At 40.2% G+C, this 22,865-nt stretch overlaps 2 protein-coding genes across 2 annotated transcripts; one reads left to right on the forward strand and one right to left on the reverse strand.

The window, feature by feature from the left end:
* The first annotated feature begins 5,513 nt into the window (after nucleotides 1-5,513).
* sass6 (SAS-6 centriolar assembly protein) lies at nucleotides 5,514-16,342 on the forward strand. The gene is made up of 16 exons (XM_044043365.1): nucleotides 5,514-5,734; nucleotides 6,463-6,523; nucleotides 6,607-6,686; nucleotides 6,813-6,917; nucleotides 7,021-7,189; nucleotides 7,698-7,775; nucleotides 7,905-8,024; nucleotides 9,035-9,226; nucleotides 10,157-10,351; nucleotides 10,474-10,563; nucleotides 11,182-11,361; nucleotides 12,711-12,792; nucleotides 14,255-14,364; nucleotides 14,904-15,007; nucleotides 15,556-15,647; nucleotides 16,057-16,342. The coding sequence occupies exons 1-16, from the start codon at nucleotides 5,673-5,675 to the stop codon at nucleotides 16,107-16,109; spliced, it is 1,773 nt and encodes a 590-aa protein (XP_043899300.1). The 5' UTR covers nucleotides 5,514-5,672; the 3' UTR covers nucleotides 16,110-16,342.
* Nucleotides 16,343-16,697: 355 nt separating this feature from the next.
* ahsg1 (alpha-2-HS-glycoprotein 1) lies at nucleotides 16,698-20,975 on the reverse strand. The gene is made up of 7 exons (XM_044044587.1): nucleotides 20,742-20,975; nucleotides 20,070-20,180; nucleotides 19,882-19,966; nucleotides 19,316-19,485; nucleotides 18,522-18,638; nucleotides 17,373-17,450; nucleotides 16,698-17,211 (listed from the first exon to the last, which is right to left on the reverse strand). The coding sequence occupies exons 1-7, from the start codon at nucleotides 20,940-20,942 to the stop codon at nucleotides 16,813-16,815; spliced, it is 1,161 nt and encodes a 386-aa protein (XP_043900522.1). The 5' UTR covers nucleotides 20,943-20,975; the 3' UTR covers nucleotides 16,698-16,812.
* Between the last annotated feature and the right edge of the window lie 1,890 nt (nucleotides 20,976-22,865).

A 22,865-nucleotide genomic window follows, 5' to 3' on the forward strand; every position in this document is an offset into this window, starting at 1 on the left:
GTGTTGAGTAACGACCAATTTTGGGCGTTACGTAATGTACGTTACAATGACAGTTCAACCTTTAAAAGAGCAAACGATGATCCAAATATGTGTGACAAAACTTAGCTAAGAAGTGTTTTACCAAAACGTTTAATGGCACTTTAAATAATGACATACACTTAAATGAAAGTGGAGTTTTTCCTTTCACAAAACTCACAAAAATTCAGAAGTTTTTTTAAAGTTTCTCCAAGAGAGATTTTCGCCACTCCAAAATTTTAGACACAATCCAAAAGGGATCCCTCAAAACTGATCAGAGCTGTGGGAGCTGAGTCCACTTCAGTCTTTTAGGAACCAGACATATTCACTCTCTGATTTCAGACCTACACCGAAACATCCAGACTCTACCAGACCTTGGATATTAGCCATTATATATGATCATTTGTTCATCAGTCATTATTTCAGATAAAATTGCACAAGTTTGTAAAAACGATTCTCAGTGAAAACCCAACCCTTATGGAAAGAACAACAGCTGTGGTGAAGTTGATTTTTAGTCCTGACTGTAATTGATTACAGAAAGCAGGTTGGAAAGTTGGTTTCATGTTTGCACTCTTTGTTTATTCAGAACTCCTTGTTTTACTCTATTAATATCCTTTATAATAAGACCATGGCGCATCCAAGACTGTATTACCAAGACCAAGTATGAAGATTGATTATTAATACTTTGTTGGAGGAGAAAGGCAGAGCATGGACTGTTGTTGGCTGAAATTTGATGTTTCTGTCGTTAGGTGTTAGTTTCCTGAAGAAATAACCTTTAAATGAAGGCAGGACAGAATGGACAAGAAGTATACAGTAATCGCTTGGTAAAATGTTGGGGGAAGGACACAACAGTACACAATATGTTCATTATGTTACAGAACAACACATCATTGGGAAAATGGGCATATATATTTAGATTACTAAACTGCATTTGGACTTAGAGACATTTTCCCTGGATCTAGGAACCTTTGAAGGAACCAGAATCACCCCAGAAGGACTAATGCTAATCCTTTATCTACCACTGTTTTTAAAAAGACAAAATGATTCCCATAATCCCGTTATTCCATGTTGGAAAGTCTTTTGCGTTACTGTTACCTGCTGGACCTCATTATAACCATTGGTTCTTCTTCTGTCAGCAGCAGTTTTAGCCCAGGTCTCTAGACTACAGTTGTAAAGCAGGCAAAGTAATAATATTTAAACCATTGGTTCTGTGAAAAATGTTCCTGAGATTAAGATTTACTAGTAGATTTTGGTAAAATTATGTGGTGGATTACAGATATAAGTGACATGGTTCTGTGGTGGTTGTGTCTCCTCCAGCTGTTGAACCAGAGCATGTGGATGTTGTACTTTGGGAATCTTATCACTGAGGATTCATATTGTCCATCAGAACTTTTACCTGTCGCTAAAATAAAGTCTAAACTGTCTCTTCTATAGAGGATGAAAGCAGTCGTAAAGTTTTAAAAGCAGCATATTGTTCAAAGTGTGGTTCAGTGATTTGGATGCAAACAGCTCCTGGCAGTCAGTCAATAACTTGACCTGGTAGATGAATTGGCCAATTGGAACTCAGCATTGCTTTACATTATTCCCAAGTAGAGGGTTGACAGATTTCTGAATCCCAAGCTTTCTGGAACGTGGCAATAAACTTGAATCTTAATGAGGCTTAAATAACATGTTGTTTTGCTTCTTACGCGTACTGTATCTTTTATTTGGATCAAGGAAGATTGGCACTTTTTTATGAAATAAATCAGCAGGTCATCGGCATAGAAACAGACAGTGAACAACCAAAAACTAAATCAACAAGCAGTGCCTGTCATTTTACTTACATTTTCTATTCCCACACCACGTGGTCATGTGCTCTTTATCAAGATCGTCGCTCAGCGTAGAGAAGATGGGCTGAAGGTGACAAGCCATAAATCATCCCAAAAATTTCGAGCAAACACTAAAAGACTGAAGCCAAGTTGATTAACAGTTTTTTTTAGTTTGCACGAATTATGACTGAACTAGGAAAGAAATCGCAAATCCATGCTAACTGATGAGTAGTTGATTGACTTCATCTGTTTCCATTACATGGAGTTGCATTTACCTTTAATAAAACACTAACATTTCCTTAAAACACTTCAGTAGGTGGGAAACTCACTGATTGAAGTTTAGGCTTGGTTGTACTGTTTGCCGCAGATAACTTCCTTCTGGGTTTTCTTTTCTCTGTGGTACAAACTGTTAGCCCTGTTAGCTGAGGTAACCAAACGTGTGTGTGGGGGAGATGTGTTAAGATAAACATCATTCAGTTAGAATCATACCTGCTCTGTGACTGTGATTGGCAGATTCAAGCTAGTACTAGAAGTAGCTCTAATGCACTTACACGTACACTTTAGCGTTAGCGCTTTAGCAGTGGGCGTGCCTCTTGACTGGTGCTGCTGGTGCTCAGTCATGGCTTTGTGCTAAGAGTTGCTGGTGTTGCTAAAGCAGTAGCCCCTGGTGGCGGTCGTTGTTGGGACTCAAGTCTGATTACTGATTAAGCTAATTTGATTGGCCAGGGCCTGTTCTGGAATATTGGTGCGTTCCAATTGTAGTAGGAAATTGGAATTTCCGAGTTTGTGTTTGGAAGTTTCAAGTGCAGCGCCCAACAACCAAAAGGAGGAGTTTTGGTTTGAGGAGATGTTTATCATCGAGGGCTCTTTTCTATAAACTGTTAATGTGACTCAACACCCTGCTTCTGGTGCTGCTGCTGCTGTCGCCTGAAAACCTTCATCGTCAAGTTTCTGATTCTTTTTTTTGCTGTTTAGTACTTGAATTGCAATCAATTTATTTTGAATGGCCCTGAGAAATCTTTCTTTGATTCAGACGCAGCAGCTGGAGGACCTCTTTCGTACGGTAGTTACTGAAAAACAGATTTTGTACAGCTACAGGTGTCACATGACAGACAGTAGCTATGTCCCCCCCAATCCACGGGCTGGATCCTCTGGAGCGTGTCGACATTTGAATGCGCGGATGTTTGTCGACCCATATCCCAGAATTCCTTTGCACGCCAGAGTCTCATTCCAGAGCGCCTCACTTGGCGTATCCAGCCAGTAGATTCGTACCTAGCTAGCGATGCCATGTCGGCTCTTTTTCTCTATCTGAGGGTAAATTGCTTCTGAGAAAGTTAACTTCATTTTTCTTTTAGCGTTTCTTTTCCTCATGTTTTCTTTTTTGGGTATTATAGTAAAAGGACTGCTTTGCTTGCTTCCAGATATATATCCCTTACATCAGAGAGAGCATAGGCATGAACAGCTTTCATCAGTTATTGCATGGCTGCTGTCCACACAGACCACAGTCCTTTTTCATGAAACAGAAACCGACAGGAAGTCTTAAAACATCGTTTTATTATGTTTTATGGTGGAACACCTTAAGGCCCATTTATACTCATCTGCACTTGGTGTTCATTGTGTCCGTCATTGTGCGCCTCAAAGGAGAGCTCACGATGACGAACAAAATGGAGCAATACCACGGAAAGTAGTGGGGGCAGTATAGAGTCAGTAGTCAAATCAGTCAGGAAAACAACCAAGAAATGGGCAGCGTTTGATACGAGCCGGTTTTTCTGGCATCACTGCTTTAGTTTCTCTATAATATGCACCTTATTATTTAGCTCCTTGGCATTTCCAAATGTTGTCTGATAGACTTTTAGTGGAGAGAACGAAATTAACAAATTTCGTAGAAAACACGCGTCTCTCAACAAGGCGTTAAGCTTTGTACGACTGTGGGCACTGAAGAAACACTGGTCGCCCAATCAGCTCTCTGTTGTGACCAGCTCCACCCTGACTGTACCATTTTACTCCAGTGCCCCAAAGGAAGGGTGGGGAATGATTGGTACTTTACCAAACTACCAAACTGAACTGTTCCACTTCCACTCAGTGAAAACACAGCTTTATCAACACCAAAAGTGTCAAAACATGCACTCATTTGTGACTCAGTGTTCCAGTATAAGAGCATAATAAACAAGGTGTTTCCTGCTGAATTAGAAAAAGGCCGCTGTTCTGTTCTGGATGTAGTTTGTCGCACTTTTTAAACGAGAGCTTAAAGTAACTTTTTTATTTTTCCTTCTTTGGTTTGTTTTTCAGCCGTGGCTGCAAATGTCAGTGCTCAACATTTATTTGCATGATATAAAACGTTCCTCTCTCTCTACATATGTATGTGTAAAAATAAAAGCCTTCAGACAGGGACAGGAAGTGAGTTGTGCGGTCAAACGTTGGACTTTCTGTCCCGGTATGGATGAGAGACGGCTGCCTAAACCAGTGTTCCTGATCTAATGTTGTTCATCTGCTGTGGGGGATATTTACATCTTTGATAATAATGTCATTATAACCATATTTAGCCATTGCTGTCAGCAAATGCTGATGAAGTCATTACTGGAAATGAGTATGTTTCCCTATGCAAAAATATACCATTAATAAACAAACTATACCACAATTCACACCACGACTTCCTGTTTGTTCATTTAATTCATTATGAGACAGTTTTTCCACACATTAAAGGTACATTCGGTAAGAAATAAAGTGCATTTATTGCAACACTTTGTACACAACATTACTTAATGCTGTCTTGCAGCATTTACTAACACTAAATTCATATATTTTTTATAGTTTTCTAAGCTACTGTTAATGTCAGTAAGAAATACAATTGAATAACTGCAAATGTCTTTCTTTAGGTAAGAGTAATTAAGTTTCTCTGTCTGTAAAGTTTAAAATGTGTTCAAGTCATAATAAAGTTGTAATATTACAAGAATTAAGTCGTAATAATCTACATTTTATTTTATTTCATATTGCTGTTTGCCTCCATCCACATGATGTGACAAAGAACTCGGACTACGGACATTATTCTCAAAATGCCTAAATTAGCACATTAAAAACAACAAAGCAGGAGGTACATTGACACTTTTCTGCACAGTACTGCATCTTATATTATTATATTTATTCTGATGTTATTATTGAGACACCAAAAGATGTTTTATTCTGCTCTACCTGACAATTACACGGCATCATCACAACAAATATTATAATTTGAACAATAATGAATTCCCCACATATATTACGTCTTTTATTATGTTAATGTTGTAAGTGATTTCAATACATTTGATAATTTTAACTAAAAGTTAACAATTCCACTCCTATGAAGGATGATAAATTACATAATAACAAGATTAACGCAGAATTCATACATAAATTAAGAAATGAATGAATAACTACAGAAATAAATGAAATAAGAAATAAATGAAAGAATAAATAAATAATGAAATAAATAAATAAAAATCGACCGTTAAAAACTCATTGATAAATACATTTATTAAATATCTTTTTGTATTTATTTAACAATTTATTTATTCTATTATTAATTGATTCTTTCTTGCCTTTATTTATTATCATCTCATTTATATTCCTCCGTTCACTCCGAGTCGCCAGGGGGCGGTAGTGAGGCGGAGCATTTACGTTGACATTTCATGTTCTTCTTCCGGGTCAAAGCAGTTGGCGGCTGAAAAGCGCCAAATCAAAACTAGTGACAGAAAAAAAACAAAAACAGCTGCTGCTCCTTTTCGCACATTTGTGCGTTAACGCGGCGCGGTTTTCTGCCTCAGTGACGCATTAAAACATTCAAAGAAGACGAAGAAGAAGAAGTGATTTAAGATGGAGGAGCTTTTCAGTAAAGTGTTACAGGTGAACGTCAGGTGCAGAGAGTGCGAGGAAAGGTGAGCGTTTGTACACAAACAATATTACATATTTACACGAAGTCTACCATGCTATTTAAAGTCAAATTACAGCCATGTCTTGTTATTACCTTGTTTACACGGTCGCTGTTTATTATTGTGTGTTTTGTAAATCGGGTGCAACAATTCAGAAAATTCAAATAAACACTTTGTTATTGTCTGCTTTAATTGTGGTAAATAAGGTGATTTTAAAAACCACAGTGCAGATCATGAACATGTAGAGTTGTTTGTTTATAATATACTGTAATTTTGCTGCTTTGTTTGAGCAGCACTTATATAATACAGTATATAAACTTTGTGTTAGATGATTTCATAATCGATATAATCCGTCGATTATTTTCTCGGTTAATCCACTAATTATTTTATTCTATAAAATGTCAAATGTCAATGTTGACACTTTTTTACACAGTGTTTCCCAAACCTGGAATGATTTGTTTGTTATAAGGAGCAAAGAACCATAAAATATTCACATTTAAGAAGCTAAAACAATCAGAAATCTTGTTTTAATCATGATAAAAGCTTCAAACTGATGAATCGATTATCAAAATATTTGGCGATTAATTTAGTAATCGATTTGTCGAGTTATTGTTTCAGCTCTAGCTCACACTCTCACAGTCAGACGTGTGTGTTTGTGTTTTATCGTAACATATTTTTGACTGAAAAAACTGCTCTTCACTTCCATAAATACTAAAGTGACATTAAATTTTCAGAAAAGCAAATATTCGTATTAAGATCGAGCTCCAGTTGACGACAAGTCCAGTTCACAAAAGGGTGAGTGTGATTTCTGTGTTGAATAAATAAACTGAAGACGCCGTCTTCGTTTTGTCTGACCTGTGGTTCTTTTTTTATGTCAGGATCTTCTCGTGAGACTATCGGATGATCTAGATCCATATTTTCTCTTCAACCTCTCCATATCAGAAGAAGATTTCCAAAGGTACAAATCAGTGCATTGCAAAAGTCCCAGTTTCTCAGATGTTGTGAAAAAGCTTGTTGCAGTCGCTGAAAATCATGGTTTCTCCCTCTGCTGTTGTTGTTGTTTTTGTTGTTTTTGTTGTTGTAGTCTAAAAGTCCAGCAGGGGCTGCTGGTCGACTTTGCTTCATTTCCTCAGAAGTTCATCGACCTGCTTAATCTGTGTTATTCTGAGCAAGAGTCAGTTAATCCAAGGTACGAGCAAACGCCAACTCGACGTCACACACTGTGATGATAGATAGATAGATAGATAGATAGATAGATAGATGACAGTGTAACATCTTTTATTTTCCCACAGGTTTCTGCTGCACTTGTCATGTCCGTCTCCGGTGCTCGAAGGACCCGCAAACTTCTGTGTCGTGGAGACAAACGCCTTCAAACACCTGAACCACTTGTCTTTACGGCTCGTCCAAGGCTCCGACAAGGAGATTAAAGACTACCTGGCTGTTTGTCTCTCGTCTCTCAAGGTTTGCTCGTTCAACATAAATTTTCATCTTCTTTGTTCTTCCTGAGTCTCAGACTCATGAAGCTTAGTTTTTACTCGCCGGTGTTCAGCCATCCAGCATAGAGCTAGAATTCCTGACCTGACCTGAGGTCAGGTATGTTCACATGGTAATTTCCAGTTCTTTCAGTGAAACCTAGTATAAAATGGGATGAATTTAATTGACATTTTGTTTGTTTTATCTGCTTTATCAATCACATTAACTGACTTTCCCATGGAAAATTTCAAGATTGGACTACTGTTTTAAAGTTATACATACATTATTTGGAGTTCTCACAGAGTGGTAAATATTAATTTATGATTGATTTTCCATTGCAATCAGCTCTGTAGTGGTGATTTCTTCCATTCACGGTCACATGTTATGATTGTCAGTAAAACAGTCACTGCACACAGTGCTACATGAGTCCAAACTCACTCAAGTTGAGACGTTTGCATGTTTTTAAACCCTGTGACCTGTGACCCTGGTCTTTCAGGTGGAGAAACAGAACCTGGAGGCGAAACTAAAGAAAACTGAAGAAGATCTGTCTAGGCAGCTGAGCTATACTCAACAGGTGACTTTTGACACTGTGTGGTGATCAGTCTCACACTTCCTTCATATTAACTCAACAGATTTAGGCATTATCTATGTGAAAAAATTATCTGGGAGGGGCTTTAACATGTCGTCTGTCCTTCTTCCACAGACTCTGTCCGAGAAGACAAAGGATTTGGACAAACTGCGTTCAGAGTGGACGTGTCAGAGCAGTTCTCTGTCCACTCGTCATTCACAGGAGCTACAGTTAGAGAGAGAGAAGGCTGTCGAGGTGAGACTCTCAATCTTTCCTTGACTGTCTCTGTATTTTCTATAGATTTTACTCACTGTAAAAACATAGGTGTGAACACTGTGTGAGCTGTGTTTGTATTTAATATATTTTGTACTACTGGCGGACAAGATATTCCGGCAAAGATGATATTGTGATTGTTGTTTTAAATATATGCAAATTTACATTATCGAGTATTTCAGTGACCTATCAAAAAAAAAAAGAAGATGAATTACGCACTGAAACTCATGCAGCAGAATTCCTCCTCAATGCAGCATGAGCAGAATTCAGTGTCAAATGACTCCTCCTATGAAAGTCTTTGTTTTATAGAAAGTTAGCAACAAGTAAGCAACAATTGACTCTAACAATCCAAATCACATTTTTATAGGATATCAATTAATTGTCGTTAACATCCCCAAAAGATATTAAAATATTATTTTTTGCCCATGTCATCCACCCCTACTAAAAATGTGACCCATGATGAGGCTTTGTATTGAATTGAGGCCTAAACCCCAACCAGAATACACTGACTCAGTGTCACGTCAACATATTAGACCTTTTAAGTTCTTACCACCTTGCCAAATCACAAAGTCATGGACTAATCTGTGATAATGTCAAAGACTGAATGTAGATTCTGATCTTTAACTGTCAGTATCCTGTCTCACCCTGTGTTCATCATCTGTGACGACAAACCAGACTTCGTGGATTCATGTCATAAAACGGCTTTAGTGGAACAGAACAGAACCTAAATTCTGCTTCATATCTTTTCTTTAACGGCCTCTCAAGTTTAGCCGTCTTTGTAGGTTTTACATTGTCCAAACTCACAAGAAGCAACCAATTATTCAGCCTAAGTTCACTTAATTTTTTTAAGCAGCACAGGGTCTTGAGTTTGAAGATGCACTTCATAATTTAGTGTTTTTTTCCCAGCAAGCAACCACTTATTTGTAAGAAGTCGTGACGTCGATGGTCAACAGAGATGAAGTGTTGATGTGTTTATTTGGTGTGTGGCGCAGTTGCAGAGCAGGCTTCAGCAGCAGAACGAGCAGCTCCGTCAGGACCTGGAGAATTCTCATCAGAAGAGCAGCCAGCAGCTACACAGCAGGGTGACCGAGCTGGAGGCCTCCTGCCGAGAGCTGACGGAGAGGAAATACAAGAACGAGTCCTCCATCAGAGACCTGAAGATTAAACTGGTGGGAGCAGAGGAGGTAAGGGAAGCTGCGGTGTCTAACCTCTGATGGTGTGGTTTTTGGTGTTTTTGCTTTGGAGAAACTATCCGTCCATTGTCTACTGCTTTATCCTCCACATGAGGCTCACACCCTGTGTACAGTTCACCAGTCCATTGTAGGGTCAGTGCGCACAAAGATGAACATTCATTCACTCTCACATTCACACCAATGGTCAGTTTAGAGTGTTGTTGCATTGTGTGGGAGGAAACCGGAGACCCAGAGAAAACCCATGCACACAAGACAGTTAACCGCTACTACTGCAGTTTGCAAAACTATGTAACATTATTTGTTTGCTGTGTCTGAAAATGGGCTGCGCTCACACTGAACGCACATTTTCTCATTATTTTCGTGCTATTCATGTGGATTTGCGTCTGTTACAAACTCGAGCAAGAGGGCAGCAACTCTATGTGTAATAACGTAGACCCCACTAATCGATTATTAAATTAGTTGCCAACTATTTTAATAATCGATTTTAATCGATTAGTTGTTGCAGCCCTACTTCTAATTTGCACAAATCCACATTATCCAAACTCCGTAGTTTTACATATACATCGCTAACTCTTCCATCTCCCCCTCCCCTCAGGTAAAGAGTCTGACTGTCATCCTTGAAAGCACTCTCCCAATGTTCTCAAATGTCTTGTTTTTGTCCACAAATCAAAAATTAATGATTTCTTTGTTATTTGGAGCAAAGAAACTATTATAAACTATATTCACATTTCGGACGCTGGAAAAGCAGATTACTAGCTTTGATGATTAAAACCAACCAATTGAAAGTACAATGATCTTTTTCCCAAGCTATTCGGCGTACTGCAGTTCGACACTGGGCATCGACGAGTCCATGTTCGCGGATATAACGAGCAAATTAATTCACCGTCAATGTGAGATTGTTTCCTGCTGTGATTTGTGCAGGAGAGTCAGCGCCTGAAGCAGCAGGTGTTGTCTCTGAGGAGGGAGAACAGCACTCTGGACACAGAGGTCCATGAGAAGGAGCGCCTGGTGAACCAGCTGCAGATGAGAGTGGCTGTTCTCGAGCAGGAGAGCAAAGACAAGGATCAGCTGATGCGCCGCACAAAGGAGGTGCTGGAGGCCACTCAGCAGCAGAAGGTGAGAGACTGAATGAAAATATCGCGTAAAAAGAGCTTCTTACCTTATCAGTCCCCATGTAATGATTTCCCAGAATAACCCTTTAAGTCTAATTCTGTTCATGTGTTTTTGTGTTTTTCAAGGAATCTGTGGAAGAAAACGCTGGAAGTAAAGAACTTCAGAATCGAAAACTTGAAACGACGGTGAAATCACTGTCAGAGGAGCTGATCAAGGTGTGGGATTAAGATTATTGGAATTATTATAGAATTTAAAGGCAATTTCCTTTCCAGTTTCTAGCTCACATAAATGTTCTTCATTAAACGTCAAAAAGCCAAAGAAGTAAACCAGCTGTAACCCACCCCTAACCATAACCCAGCTGAAATGAAAGGTAATAATATGTGTCTTATAGAGAATTCATTAATTATAACCAAAGCCTTAACATTAAGCTTGGCAGCTTGAAAATACTCATTTGACGTATATCAATGTCAATTAATATAAAAATGTATATCGTGGTTAGAATTGTAACTGTCCAGGGTGTACCCCGCCTATCGCCCGATGTAGCTGAGATTGGCACAGCCCTGCGACCCTCTGGTGGAGGATAAAGCGGTTAGATGATGACTGACTGGTTAGAATTGTTCCCATATCGGCCACCCCTATTTTTAATTTTTTATATATTTAGTTATCTATATCTCCCATTTCCTAATTTACAGGCAGGTGAGATTTTGTTTTCCATGCGAAAGCACTTTGTGTCGCATTTTATCTGTGTGAAAAATGATTCATCAATTAATAGAATGCTTTTGAATGTATTCCTGTCCAGCTTAAATCCCGTTCTTTCCTTCTTTTCGCCGCAGGCTAACGGTATCATCAAGAAGCTGCAGGGCGAAGTCCGAGGCCTCGTGGGAAAGATAAAAGTCAAAAACACTGTGACTGTGTCACAGGAGAAGGTCCTCCAGGAAACGTCAGAGAAACTCAAGACTGCAGAGAAGGAGCTGCAGAGCGCTCAGCAACAGAACGTCACCAAAGACGAGCAGGTACGTCTTTGGTTCCAGGAACCTACAGCAGATACACACGTTAACTGAATCCTTTATCATTTCCAGGTTTGGTAAAACACAGATCAAAATCTTTCAAGATTCTCTGAAATTTTACGGACCAAACAAGCACTCGATTCATCTGTTGATTATTGTCTCAAACCTGGAAATAACCAGGGTTCATTTTGTCATGTTTATCTAAGATGCAGTGGCGAACCGTGAGCACTACAGCTGGGCCTTCACCTCAGCCATCACTGCCGAGAAAATAAATCATTGTGGAGAAAAAAAGCAACAGTACATTGAATTGAAAGCGTTAAACAACTGCAATTCTTTAGTTAACGATGACAAGTAAACAAATAGACATCAATAACATTCCCCACAACAAGATAAATTCTCAACATCAACTTCATAAAACTGGAGACCATTTAGGCTACATGGTTGAAATTAAATAGACATATTCAGTACAAACATAGCCAAAATCTGGAAATATAAAATGAGGTCACCCCGTGACACTGCTGACACAGACTCTGAGGCTCATTTCATCACCATGGACAGCGCTATGAAATCACCGTGCACAACAAACCATACAAACAGTGACAAATAAATTCATGAGCATCCTCAAACTACAATACCATTTCAAATGCACAAGCTGGTAATACACATCTTCAACTAATAATAATTTTCATAACCTTTTATTTTAATTTAAGTTTTGGAGTTGGGCTTCCATTTTTTATTATTTGAAGTTTTTCTGTGAAAGGCTGCCTTGAAAAGGGTGATGCTATCGCCATTTGACTGTGTGTAGTGTAGTGTGTCTGTGGTCTGCAGTTAGACCTGCGCTGTTAGGACTTCACGATGGCCGAGGATCTTTTGTTTTTGGCCCACCCACTTAAAATCAAACTGTGATTGGTCAATTTGCCCAACACTCTCCGAACCAAAACACATAGCTTGGCCTTCCCCAGGATTCGCGAAGTCCTAACCAATGAATGAGCCAGCTAATCGGGCCTAATAGAGATAGACAATTCTGATTGGATAACATCTTTCAGGACAGTAACCCTTTCATTGCTGATGGGAACTTGACAGTAAACTTAACTTTAGAACATAGATGAGAGGAAATGTAACCAGTGTATTGTATTAAATTAAATGACATCGATTTTTTAAAATATATATACATATACAGTATATATTATTTAATACTCATATTTTTGGGTCCAGAAATATTTTTATATATTACTTCTCTGAAGGCGTAGAAGGCCCTGAAGGTTCCCCCACTGCTAAGATGGTAAAAGCTATAAGCAGTCAAAGTAAACTTGATAAATAATGATTTGATGATGGTGTTTTTTGCGTTATTGTAGGTTTCAAAATTGAAGGAGCAGCTGGAAGTGACCGTCCAGAAGCTGAATGAAAGCAAAGAAGTGTTGAAAACTAATGAGAACGGTGAGTATGTTTGTCTCTCTGTCTCTTTCTCTCTCATTTCCATCATTCTTGGACTGCGTATAATCCTGTTCAGGGACCCAGTGTTGCAAACATTGCTGATTTAAAAAATGTCTTTGTGTCCCTGTGTCCTCAATTCCCAAAAATGATACAATATCACTTACAATAATTCAGAGTGTAAACAATTTCCATCACAAATGTCTAAGTGGTCTTTAAAATGTCATAAAAATGTGTCCAATTTTGATCCTAGCAATGTCCTCCACTGTCCTGATGTTTTTCCTCAGATATTCAGTTTATTGTCATTGAGGAGCAAAGAAACCAGAAAATATTTCTATTTCAGAGGCTGAAATAAAAGAAACTGCTCTTATTTTATTAAAAAAACACCTCACTAATGGCGCATTTCAACCGGCTCTACTCGCCTCGCCATGGCATGGCTTAAGTTGCGTTTCCACTAGCCTAGTACCTGCTACCAGATACTATTTTTAGTACCTGCTCTGGCGAGGTTCCAAGCTTAAGCAGGTACTATGCGTTGATTGGTCAGACTGCTGGCCGCTGACTGGCCAGAGTCCCGTCACAGGAAGAGACCTCCCACACAGAAATCAAGCCGAACTGTATATCACTTAAAACTACTTAATAATCCTAACAACGTGGGTTAATCTCCAACAACAACCAGGGAAACCTCTATATTTAACAGGAGTCTTTTAAAGTGGAGTGGTGTATTTAGGGACAGCGCCGCTGATTGCGAGCCACAGACCGCTGCCTCTGTAGTCTGTGGAGTAGGAGGCTGTGCTCCGGAGACGTGGGGACAGAAATCAAGCCGAACACTGCCGAATTGTAGATAAATGAACTACTTAACAATCCTAAAAACGTGGATTAATCTCCAACAACTACAGAAGTGTGGTAAAGTCACTAGTCACTCGTGTGTGTGTGTCACGTATAAAACGAAGTCACCGCAGTTTCACTCAGCCGTGCAGTGATGACTCCGCCCTCGTTAAGTAGGTACTTTTTTGTAGTGGAGATGCAACCTAATTGTACCGTGTCATGCCGTGGTGAGGCGAGTAGAGCTGGTGGAAATGCGCCATAAATGAATTGAATCTATCAAAGCGATTTGCGCGATTAACGATAAATCAGTAAGTTCTCTCATTTTTTAGCTTCTTCAGTTTAAAAAGGTCGGAACATTTTATGGATTAAACTATCATCAAGAAAATATTCGACAGATTAATCCCTCCTGAAAATAATTGTTATTTGCTGTCCTAAGTTGATTTAAAATGGATGAATTGAATTATCCACCGTGTTTCGATAAAGTGCGGTTTAATGTACAATAATGTCAGCGACACTGAAGAAAAACAAGCATTTGAAATGACAGCTTTATCTTTTTATACAAATATCCTTCCTATTGTGCTTTTAAAATGTGAATCAAATGTGATTTATTCATTTCTTCATTTTTGAATCTCTCCTCCCACAGTTATCACCTGGCTCAACAAGCAGCTCAATGAAAAGCAGCTGTGCAGAAATCCACAGACTCCTGACGCGTTACACAAACCTCCAGTTTTATCATCAACAGCCACACTGAGGGTATGAATGAGAGGAACAGTGACCTCAAAGATTGTTTGTTTTTGTGGTTCTATGAAGAACTGAATCCTGGAAGAAAAGCTCACATTGTAAAATGTCTACAGTATCTCAAGAGTATATTTGCTGCTTTATCTCACTGATTAACAAACTTTTACGTCTGGAAATGTAAGTTTCTATCACTTTGTAAAACTTCTCACTCCTGCCACCAAAGCCCATAGAGAAAACCAGCGATTTTCAGTCTCCGAGTCTCCATCAGTAAGTTCATTTATGTTATTTTGTGACTCTGGGGATTGAAATTCTTTGTTTGGATTTCCCTGATTGACACAAACTTACCAAATGTGGCAGCAGTAGACCAGCAGCTTACATGACGCCGCAGGCTTAAAATGCACATTTTCTCTATGGGCTTTTGTTGAAAGCTGTTTACAGAGTAAGGGCTTGTTTCTCCTTGTGTTGCACTAAGAGTTAAACCGAGAAAAAACACTTTTTAAAAAACAATTATCTCTTTAATCTGTGTCTCCCGATGTTGTATTTTTTTTTTCCAGGCCCAGTTTTATCCTCAGTCAGGTAAACCAGCTGTCTCTCCTTTGGTGACTGCAGATGTTACTCCTGCTGAACAGAAAGTGGCTCAGTCGGCCTTCAGACACACGTGAGTGTGGGTTAATACTATGTATATATATGTGTATATTTATATATACTGTATATATATATATATATATATATATACACACTTACACACACACATATATCCTTTATTCAAACAGACGAAGTCTCATTGAGAATAAAATCCCTTTTTACAAGAGAAACTTGACCACAAGGTGCAGCATGTGCCAAGAATGTGACCTCATACCCAGGTCCTGCTGCTGGAAAACACAGGCTACAGACTCTCTACCTCTCTTTCTTTCTCTCTCTTACACACACTGTTCTGTGATCGTCAGTCTGCATTAACAGTAGATAACGTGAGTTATGAACATGTAAGAATATAAGACAAGTTGACCAACTGACCCATCAGCTGCAGAGGTGGGTCACAGTGACTTGCTGCTTGCTGAACTGAGTAAACTGCCACTAATTCATAGAGTTCGAGCGCTGCTTTTGTAAGCGGAGAAAACCGCCTGACCAGTCGTTTTGGGAGCACTGACCAGGAAGTTTTACGACAATGTTCCACGTGCACACGCGTGTTTTCTCCTTCGTCCTCAGTGGTGATGGCACGAGTCTAGATCCTAAGTACTTTGAGAGGAGAGACGACAGCATCCCGATCTACAGCCTGCCATCGAACCTGCTTCACAAAGGTAAATCTGATAGTCACTGAGAGCCCTCGCCGACAAGCTTCACCGTGTTAAACGGTTAAAAACGGTGGCGTCTGTTATTTGCTTTGTCAATCATCACGCTCTGTAATAAGAACATACTTTTTTAATCATGTTTCCCTTGTAAGAGTTTATTTTGTAATGCGGAAGTAGCTAGGGGGGGTGCCGCAGAGGGTTTGAGCGGTGGTGTTGTCTGTTGTCGTCTCCGCGTGCAGCAGTGTGGTTGCTCTAATCTGTCCAGTGTGTCCAGTGAAGAGGACAACATAGACTTTTGGTTTCAGCATATGTTGTGCTAATTTGCAAGAAAGAATTTGTAATATTAAAGTGAACAGGATGTTGGATGTAAGTAAGGATGTCATCATAGTTCTTCATGTTCTTTTGTCTTTCGTTCCAGAGTTCCCTCAGAGAACAAAGCCCGCTGCACCTTCCGCTTACTTCTCTGCATGACCCGACCTCTCTTTGGCTTTAACTCCCTCCACAGAAATGACCACCACTGTGCTGTTTTAATTTATGCCCTTATGGTCTGTCTTCTCAAGTGTGGGTAAAGTAAATGCTGTTGCATGTGGATATGGAGAATGTATTAATGTATTTAGCTGTCTTCTGTCCTGTCTGCCATCTCTTTAGAGTTTTTATTCTTTTTCGTTGTATAATAAAGTGTAATAAACAGATTTGCATCCTTACTGGTATTTAATTTCTGTTACCACTCTCAACTATTTAATTTGCACAAAATGGAATTAAATTAGTGAAATATTGGAATTTGACCACCGTCACTATCACATTCCTTTGTCGTCCCGTGTTTTTATCGAAAGAAACTTTGCGACACCAACGTCCATGTGTAGCACTCACTTTCTTTTGCTGTGTCCCTGCTGGTAAACATGTTTTCACTTAGAACCTGCCTCGCTCACGGTGGTTGCTTGGTGCAGGAAGTGTGCACAGTACAGTTAACACTGACTATTGCCTGATTTATTATAACACTGTCAAAAAGCCAGCAATTCTGCACCATGTGCAGCTCACTGGAAGACACTTTGCACAAGATTGACACCTTGACACTTTATTGTGCATCTTCTGTAATGTGTTGTCTGCTTTTAAGTCGCTCTTACATGCAGTAGAATGTCAGAGAAAATCTTCTCAACAGTGGCAAACGGGAATCTTATGACTCGCTTGGTCTTTGTCCTGGTCCTCCATGGAAAGGAAAGGGGCAAATGGGGTGGATGGCTGTGTCACTTGAGGCCATGATACTATGACAGGGATGGAGGGTAAGAAAGGGGTGCGCACCTTCCCTGTGTCCAGGTGGGCCATGAGGACTGCGATCAGCACCGATAGGAGGGGCAGGAGGTGCTAGACCAGGGGGCGGTCCATGACCTTTATGTGGAGGTCCATGACCTTTATGTGGAGGTCCATGACCTTTATGTGGAGGTCCACGATCTTTATGTGGAGGTCCTCCATCAGTAGATGGTGTGGCTTCTACAGTGAGCCCAGGATTAGGAGGGCCTAAACCAAAACTGCGTCTACACATTAGGATATCATCAGGTTTCTCAGGAGCAGTGTCCTGTTCAGGAGAACCAACAGAGAGGGTGCTGAAGTACATATAATTGTATTTAGCAAAATATTTCAAAACATGGCAACACAATGAATGGGTAATGTAGAGAATAACCAGAAGAACTGGAGGGGAAGGTTAATGAGAACATTATGTTAAGAACGTAGACTCACCACTGGGGGATAAAATTCACAGTCAACAGAAGAAAGTCCGTTATTACTTGTATAAGACGACCTGCAGAAAGCAAAGCGCTACAGAGAGAAAAGGGAAATGGTGAGGGTGAATGAAAACTTAAAGCCACATTACATCACTGAAGATGTAATAATCATTAGCAGTAATATGAATATTTATGATCCTAAACAAATCCTAAAACATGCCAACATACCCATACATTATGCTAACGTTTGCTAATGTATCCTGACATACTGTAACATATGCAAATATGCACTTTAGTTTGTATGAAATACTTTCATACAACTTACATACATTCAACAATAAAATATCCGCACATACATGTATGCTACCATTATACCTGAACACATGCTAACATGCCTTCATATAACCTAAATACACTTTATCACCATATCCAAACATATGCCAACATTTGCTAGCACACACTAATATAACCCAACATATGCTACCATACTCTAGCCTTAAGTCTTTCCAAGTTCTGGTTCCTTTATGGCACGTTTCCACTACATAGTCCCAGGATGGCTACTGCCGGCCACTGATTGGTCGGAGAGTGTCGTCACTGAAGAGTCATGAGCACGACGTCTGACATAAGAGTCAAAGCCAACAATGTCCAACTGTAGATCAGTTAAAAAGACTTTAAAAACCCTGTAAACATCCGTTAATCTCCAACATTTAGCAAAGGAAAAATCTGGTCTGGGGTATTTAGCAACAGCACTGCTGGAAGCTGGCGATCGTGAGCCCAATCACAACCACGTTCAGTGGTATTTCAGTCTGTGCTCTGGTCATGCAGGAAGTACTGAACCATTCTGTGAACAAATCTTTTTAATCCACTGATTCTAATGATTCAGTTACACCCCAAACAACTGCTTTACAAGTCACTAGTTTTCTGGTGTCACGTCTAAACGTCGCGGCAGTTTCACGCAGCCATGCTATGATGTCTCCGCCTACGTTGAGGAGTTCCTGATTCAAATAGTCGGCAATGCAAAAGCCCGACAACAACCCACTCCTTTGAATCGGGTACGGTAGTGTCTGTTAAAATAACACACACTTGGATAATAATGCAATCTGTAGTTTATCAATATGTGGCTCTAAATGTCCACCATACGTCTGTTCGTAGTGTTTGTACTTACAGCTTTGTCAGCACAGAGTGGTCTGCAAGCCCGAATTGCGATTCTGCTTTCTCGAGGGCAGCCAGTCTCCACAACGAGAAACTCAGCAAAGTAGCCCATCCCTGCCATAAACATGTACTGAGAGAGAAGGAGAGTGTTAAGGCCCATTTATGTTCCATTGTCACTGGCCCACATGCCTCCGTGCGTCTACTTCCTCTAGAGGGCAGTGCCAAGTTGCAGGCATCAAATAACAGATTTAAACGGATCCCACAGTGGGTTAAATGTCAAAATTCGTCCCATGTTTTTTCGTGTAGAAAACCAATACGCAACTTTGGGAAAACGATGATATCATCTATATTGGTCATCGTCCTGTTGAGTTTGCAGATTGTTTGGTCTGTTTTCTTTCCTTTATTCCCTTAGGTTTGCACACAGTGTGCATGCTTCGTGTGCTCGCTCAGCGTTTTCTTCTCTGTTTCTGGTGTAGCAGCACTGCAGTGCCAAATACAGGCCTGGCATATGTACTACAGCGTTTAAAGGCAACATTTTCAATATGACAAAGAAAAAGATAGTTGACTTTTTATTATGTTTCCGCGTGAATACAACTTGATAGTGGAATTTAACTTTAGATGCCAATATGGCAATTTTTCTCCTAGATAGGTTAGCTGACAAAGGTCAGCTACTCCTTTTGATAGGGGGTGAGTGGGGACATCCCTTGCAGACATTTTCAATGTCAAAGGTGTGGCATTCGGGAGTGTAAATTAGGCTTTAGTCTAAAGGAAATAAATGCTTGTTGTTGTTTTAAACGCAGAACGTACCGAAGAGCTGATGCGGCCCACTTCATGCAGTATATACAAGTGCTCATTGCTGGTGTTCTTGTTGAATGATGCCACAGCTTCTCTAATGGAGGTGAGACCTTGAGGATCTCGAAGTGAGATCAGGATTGGACAGTCAGGGCAGTCCCTCACCATTTCCTGGTTAGTTTTTTCTACACACAGGGAGAGAGAGAGAGAGAATTATTGTTTTAAATAACCAAACACAAGCCTTAATAAAAATAAAAGTGAGCTCCAACAGAGGGAACAAAGACTGAGACCACTTTTTAAAGATGGCAAACTATCATGACCCAAATCACAACATTAATCGGGACAAGAGCCAATTTGTGCATAATGTAGCAACATATTTACAGCCATATCTGTGACACCTAGTATTGTTTTGATTCGGTAAACGAATAATGTCCAAGAAAACATGTAAACATAAATGTTGAGCTATTGCATTACCATAAATTGGACAAATGGACAAACAGAAAACGTAAAGCCTCCAATCTCAACTGTAACAGGTGCTGAGGCCTAACAACAGAATGTTTATCTGGTGAAGACGAGCCCACCTTGTCTTGTGTCACATTTATATTTGTTAACGGCTGTTCCGGTAGCATTGACACTCATCATAATGGTGCAGTTGGCCACCACTGCCTACAGAGACACAGATACAGATACATTTACCTGCACATACTGGACTTAACATCTCACTGATTTAAAAACAAGTGCGTTACATATATGTTTGTTTAGTATTTACCCGCGAAGACTCTGACCGAGTCTCACAGTCTTCAAAGTGTTTGGGGTTGACGGTGGCACACTTTGTCTCATTCAGGTCCAACTCTAGCTCAATATTACAGCCATCATCAACCTGGAGAAACAGAGGAAGAGTGCAACACAGCCTTAGTGAGCTTTAGATATTCACTCAACACTACTCCCTCCAAATGCAGTGTCATAAAGAACATATGAAAGTGTCAGAGCCATATTAACAGTCAGTCAGTTGTCCCTCTGGAACAGTATAAAGAAGGAAGAAGTTAAAACTGCACTCGGAAGGGTTGTTGATTCTCATCTTCATATTGTTAAATACAAAAATTTTGCAGTGGAAACTTAGCCCAAGGACCCTTGTTTAGTGTCTCTCTTTTCCTTTTGTAAAGTTGCTCTCTAATGAGACTCTTTTATGTCACTGGGTTTTCATTATATAATATTGAGGTTGTCATGGAATTATCCATCAGTAACAACAAAATATGCTGTCTACCCCAGCTGTAAAGCACAGAGGTAGCATGAAAAGAATGAATGAATGACCAAAACATTGAAACAAGAGTTAACCTGGAATAAATTAGAACAAGATTGTAAATTAAAAACACCAAATGATCTGTAAATTGATACATTTGTAGAGAACATGTGCCGTAGGACTCATCTCAGGTTCCAGTACCTTGTCTATTTTGTTTCCCTTGATCTCACCAAGTCTGAACTTGTAGCCATGGTGATGGTTCTCATTGATACGGTGCATTGCAAAATGTGCAGCCGCTGCCATACCATCCTCGCTGCACGTTACCGGCAATAGGGCAGTTGGGGCAGTGTCACAAAGCAGCGCAGCTGAACACAGCAGCGCTACGACGTGTAGTGTCTTCATGGTGTGAGGCAGATCGACAGAGCTGAGCACTGCGGCTAGGCACGTTTTAAAGACCCGGACAGGGTGGTGTGGCAGAGAGTTTGATAAACAAGAGGGCAGATAAGAGAGTGAAGTGGTGTCGCATGAGGACAAGTCCACTGTGCTGCCAAAGTCAAAAAACAAACAGAGACTTTACACCAGGACAGTACAGGTTACTTTGAAATGTTGCCAGACTGTTTCTGGGTCCAGGAGCATTGCACCGGGGTTGATAAAGCAGGTTATTGCCTGGGGCCCACAAGAACTGCTGATGACTGTAAACCACAGCAATTGGTGAGGACTTCCTCGAATGTAATGATTGTGTAAGGAGGCCATGATGCCATTGTCTCAAACTCACTAACAAGGCTCAATGTTTGCTACCCGGACACAATTTTCAGCCCAATAATCCAGTCACAGTTGATGGCAAATTTACAAAACCGCCCAAAAGTGTAAAATATTCCAGGGGAAAGCCTGTGAGTCAACAATGCATCCCTCAGTGGAAGGCTTGGAAGGGCCAAGAGTGTTCTGGTCTTTTTTCAAGCACCTGACCTGGTACAGGGGGTGGAGGTTGTTCAGTGCTGCTCCAGCAACTTTGCTGCTCATCTTCATGATACTTGATTGGGCATTGGCTGGAGGACCAAAGCTACTTTTATATCTCTTTGTTGTACCTCTCAGGATTGTAAACCTGTGTCCAGTGGGAAGAAGCTCAGAAGTCGTTTCGTCAGTTTGCTCACCACCATTGTTGTCGGAAGTCGAAATTTCCTGTCGTAGGAACTCCCCATCAAGTCAGACTACCAATTTAGTAAATTGGAGCAGCATTACAAGCTCCGACATGGGATTACAAGATGGTTACCACCTGTGTCATTAGGCAAAACACTCTTTGAACTGTTAATGGCACCAATGTCATAAATCAGTTGCATAAATAGTACTGTTCCACTTTCATACGTGGACATCCTGCCACACCGTTTGTGTTGTAGTGTTGTTCTTATTAACAGATAGTGCTAACGATGGCTAGCCCAAGACACGTTTGCGTCCATGTTGTTTTTCGACATCTCATCTGCAACGCGGTGAACGTCTAATGATGTAAATGGAGCGCACTATCGCTATCTGTCTTGAATACAGAATGTGCTGTCACCTGAGCATTTGACGATCTGAGCTGGAGCAGTTCTGCACTGAAGAGACAAGTTTTGGGACCATGCAGTGAGACAAAAAGACAAGACACATTCAGTAAAAGCATCATAAAACAAGGTCAACGTCGTGTTGTCAATGTGGAAATACCAACGCTGCTCAAGACGGAAGAGTTGTGCCACAGTTCAGTTCAAATTTCATTGTTCAGAAGGTTCTCCACTCAGGAGATGCGAACACCATCGACAAACGGTCAAGTGTCTGTTGTCCATCACCATGTGGTGAAAACTTTAATTTCTCTTGGGTGGTGGCTGTGGCAGGACATCTGGACCTTGGGTCTTCTTAAAGGCTCTCCGTAACCCTCTAGAATTCACCTGCCCACTTTTGCACAGTTGATAAACCTGGAGCATCATCCCATAATGTGGCAGCCATGTCAGCATGAATGTCCTTGCAGGGTTAAGCCACTTTTCTACAGATGTATAGTGACTACGGTGCCAAATTTTGCCCATGTTCACAAAATGTCTGTATTACTAATTTTTAAAGTCCTCAATCAGCTATAAAAATGTGGATTTATCCGGAAGGAAACAATGCAGTTAGTATCAGGAAAGGTTGAATTTAGTGCATGCCAAGTTTCATTGCTCTGGCAATGCTTACTTTCTTCTTATTCAGACTCAGATAATGAGACTCTTCTCACCAACACCAGATTTCCTTAGTTTGAACCCTTCATCCACTGCTCGTGGCTTCATGTAATTTTAAGATAAAACTGTGCAGCCTCATGTTCAA

Source organism: Solea senegalensis, linkage group LG14, assembly GCF_019176455.1.
Source record: "Solea senegalensis isolate Sse05_10M linkage group LG14, IFAPA_SoseM_1, whole genome shotgun sequence".
NCBI lineage: Eukaryota > Metazoa > Chordata > Actinopteri > Pleuronectiformes > Soleidae > Solea > Solea senegalensis.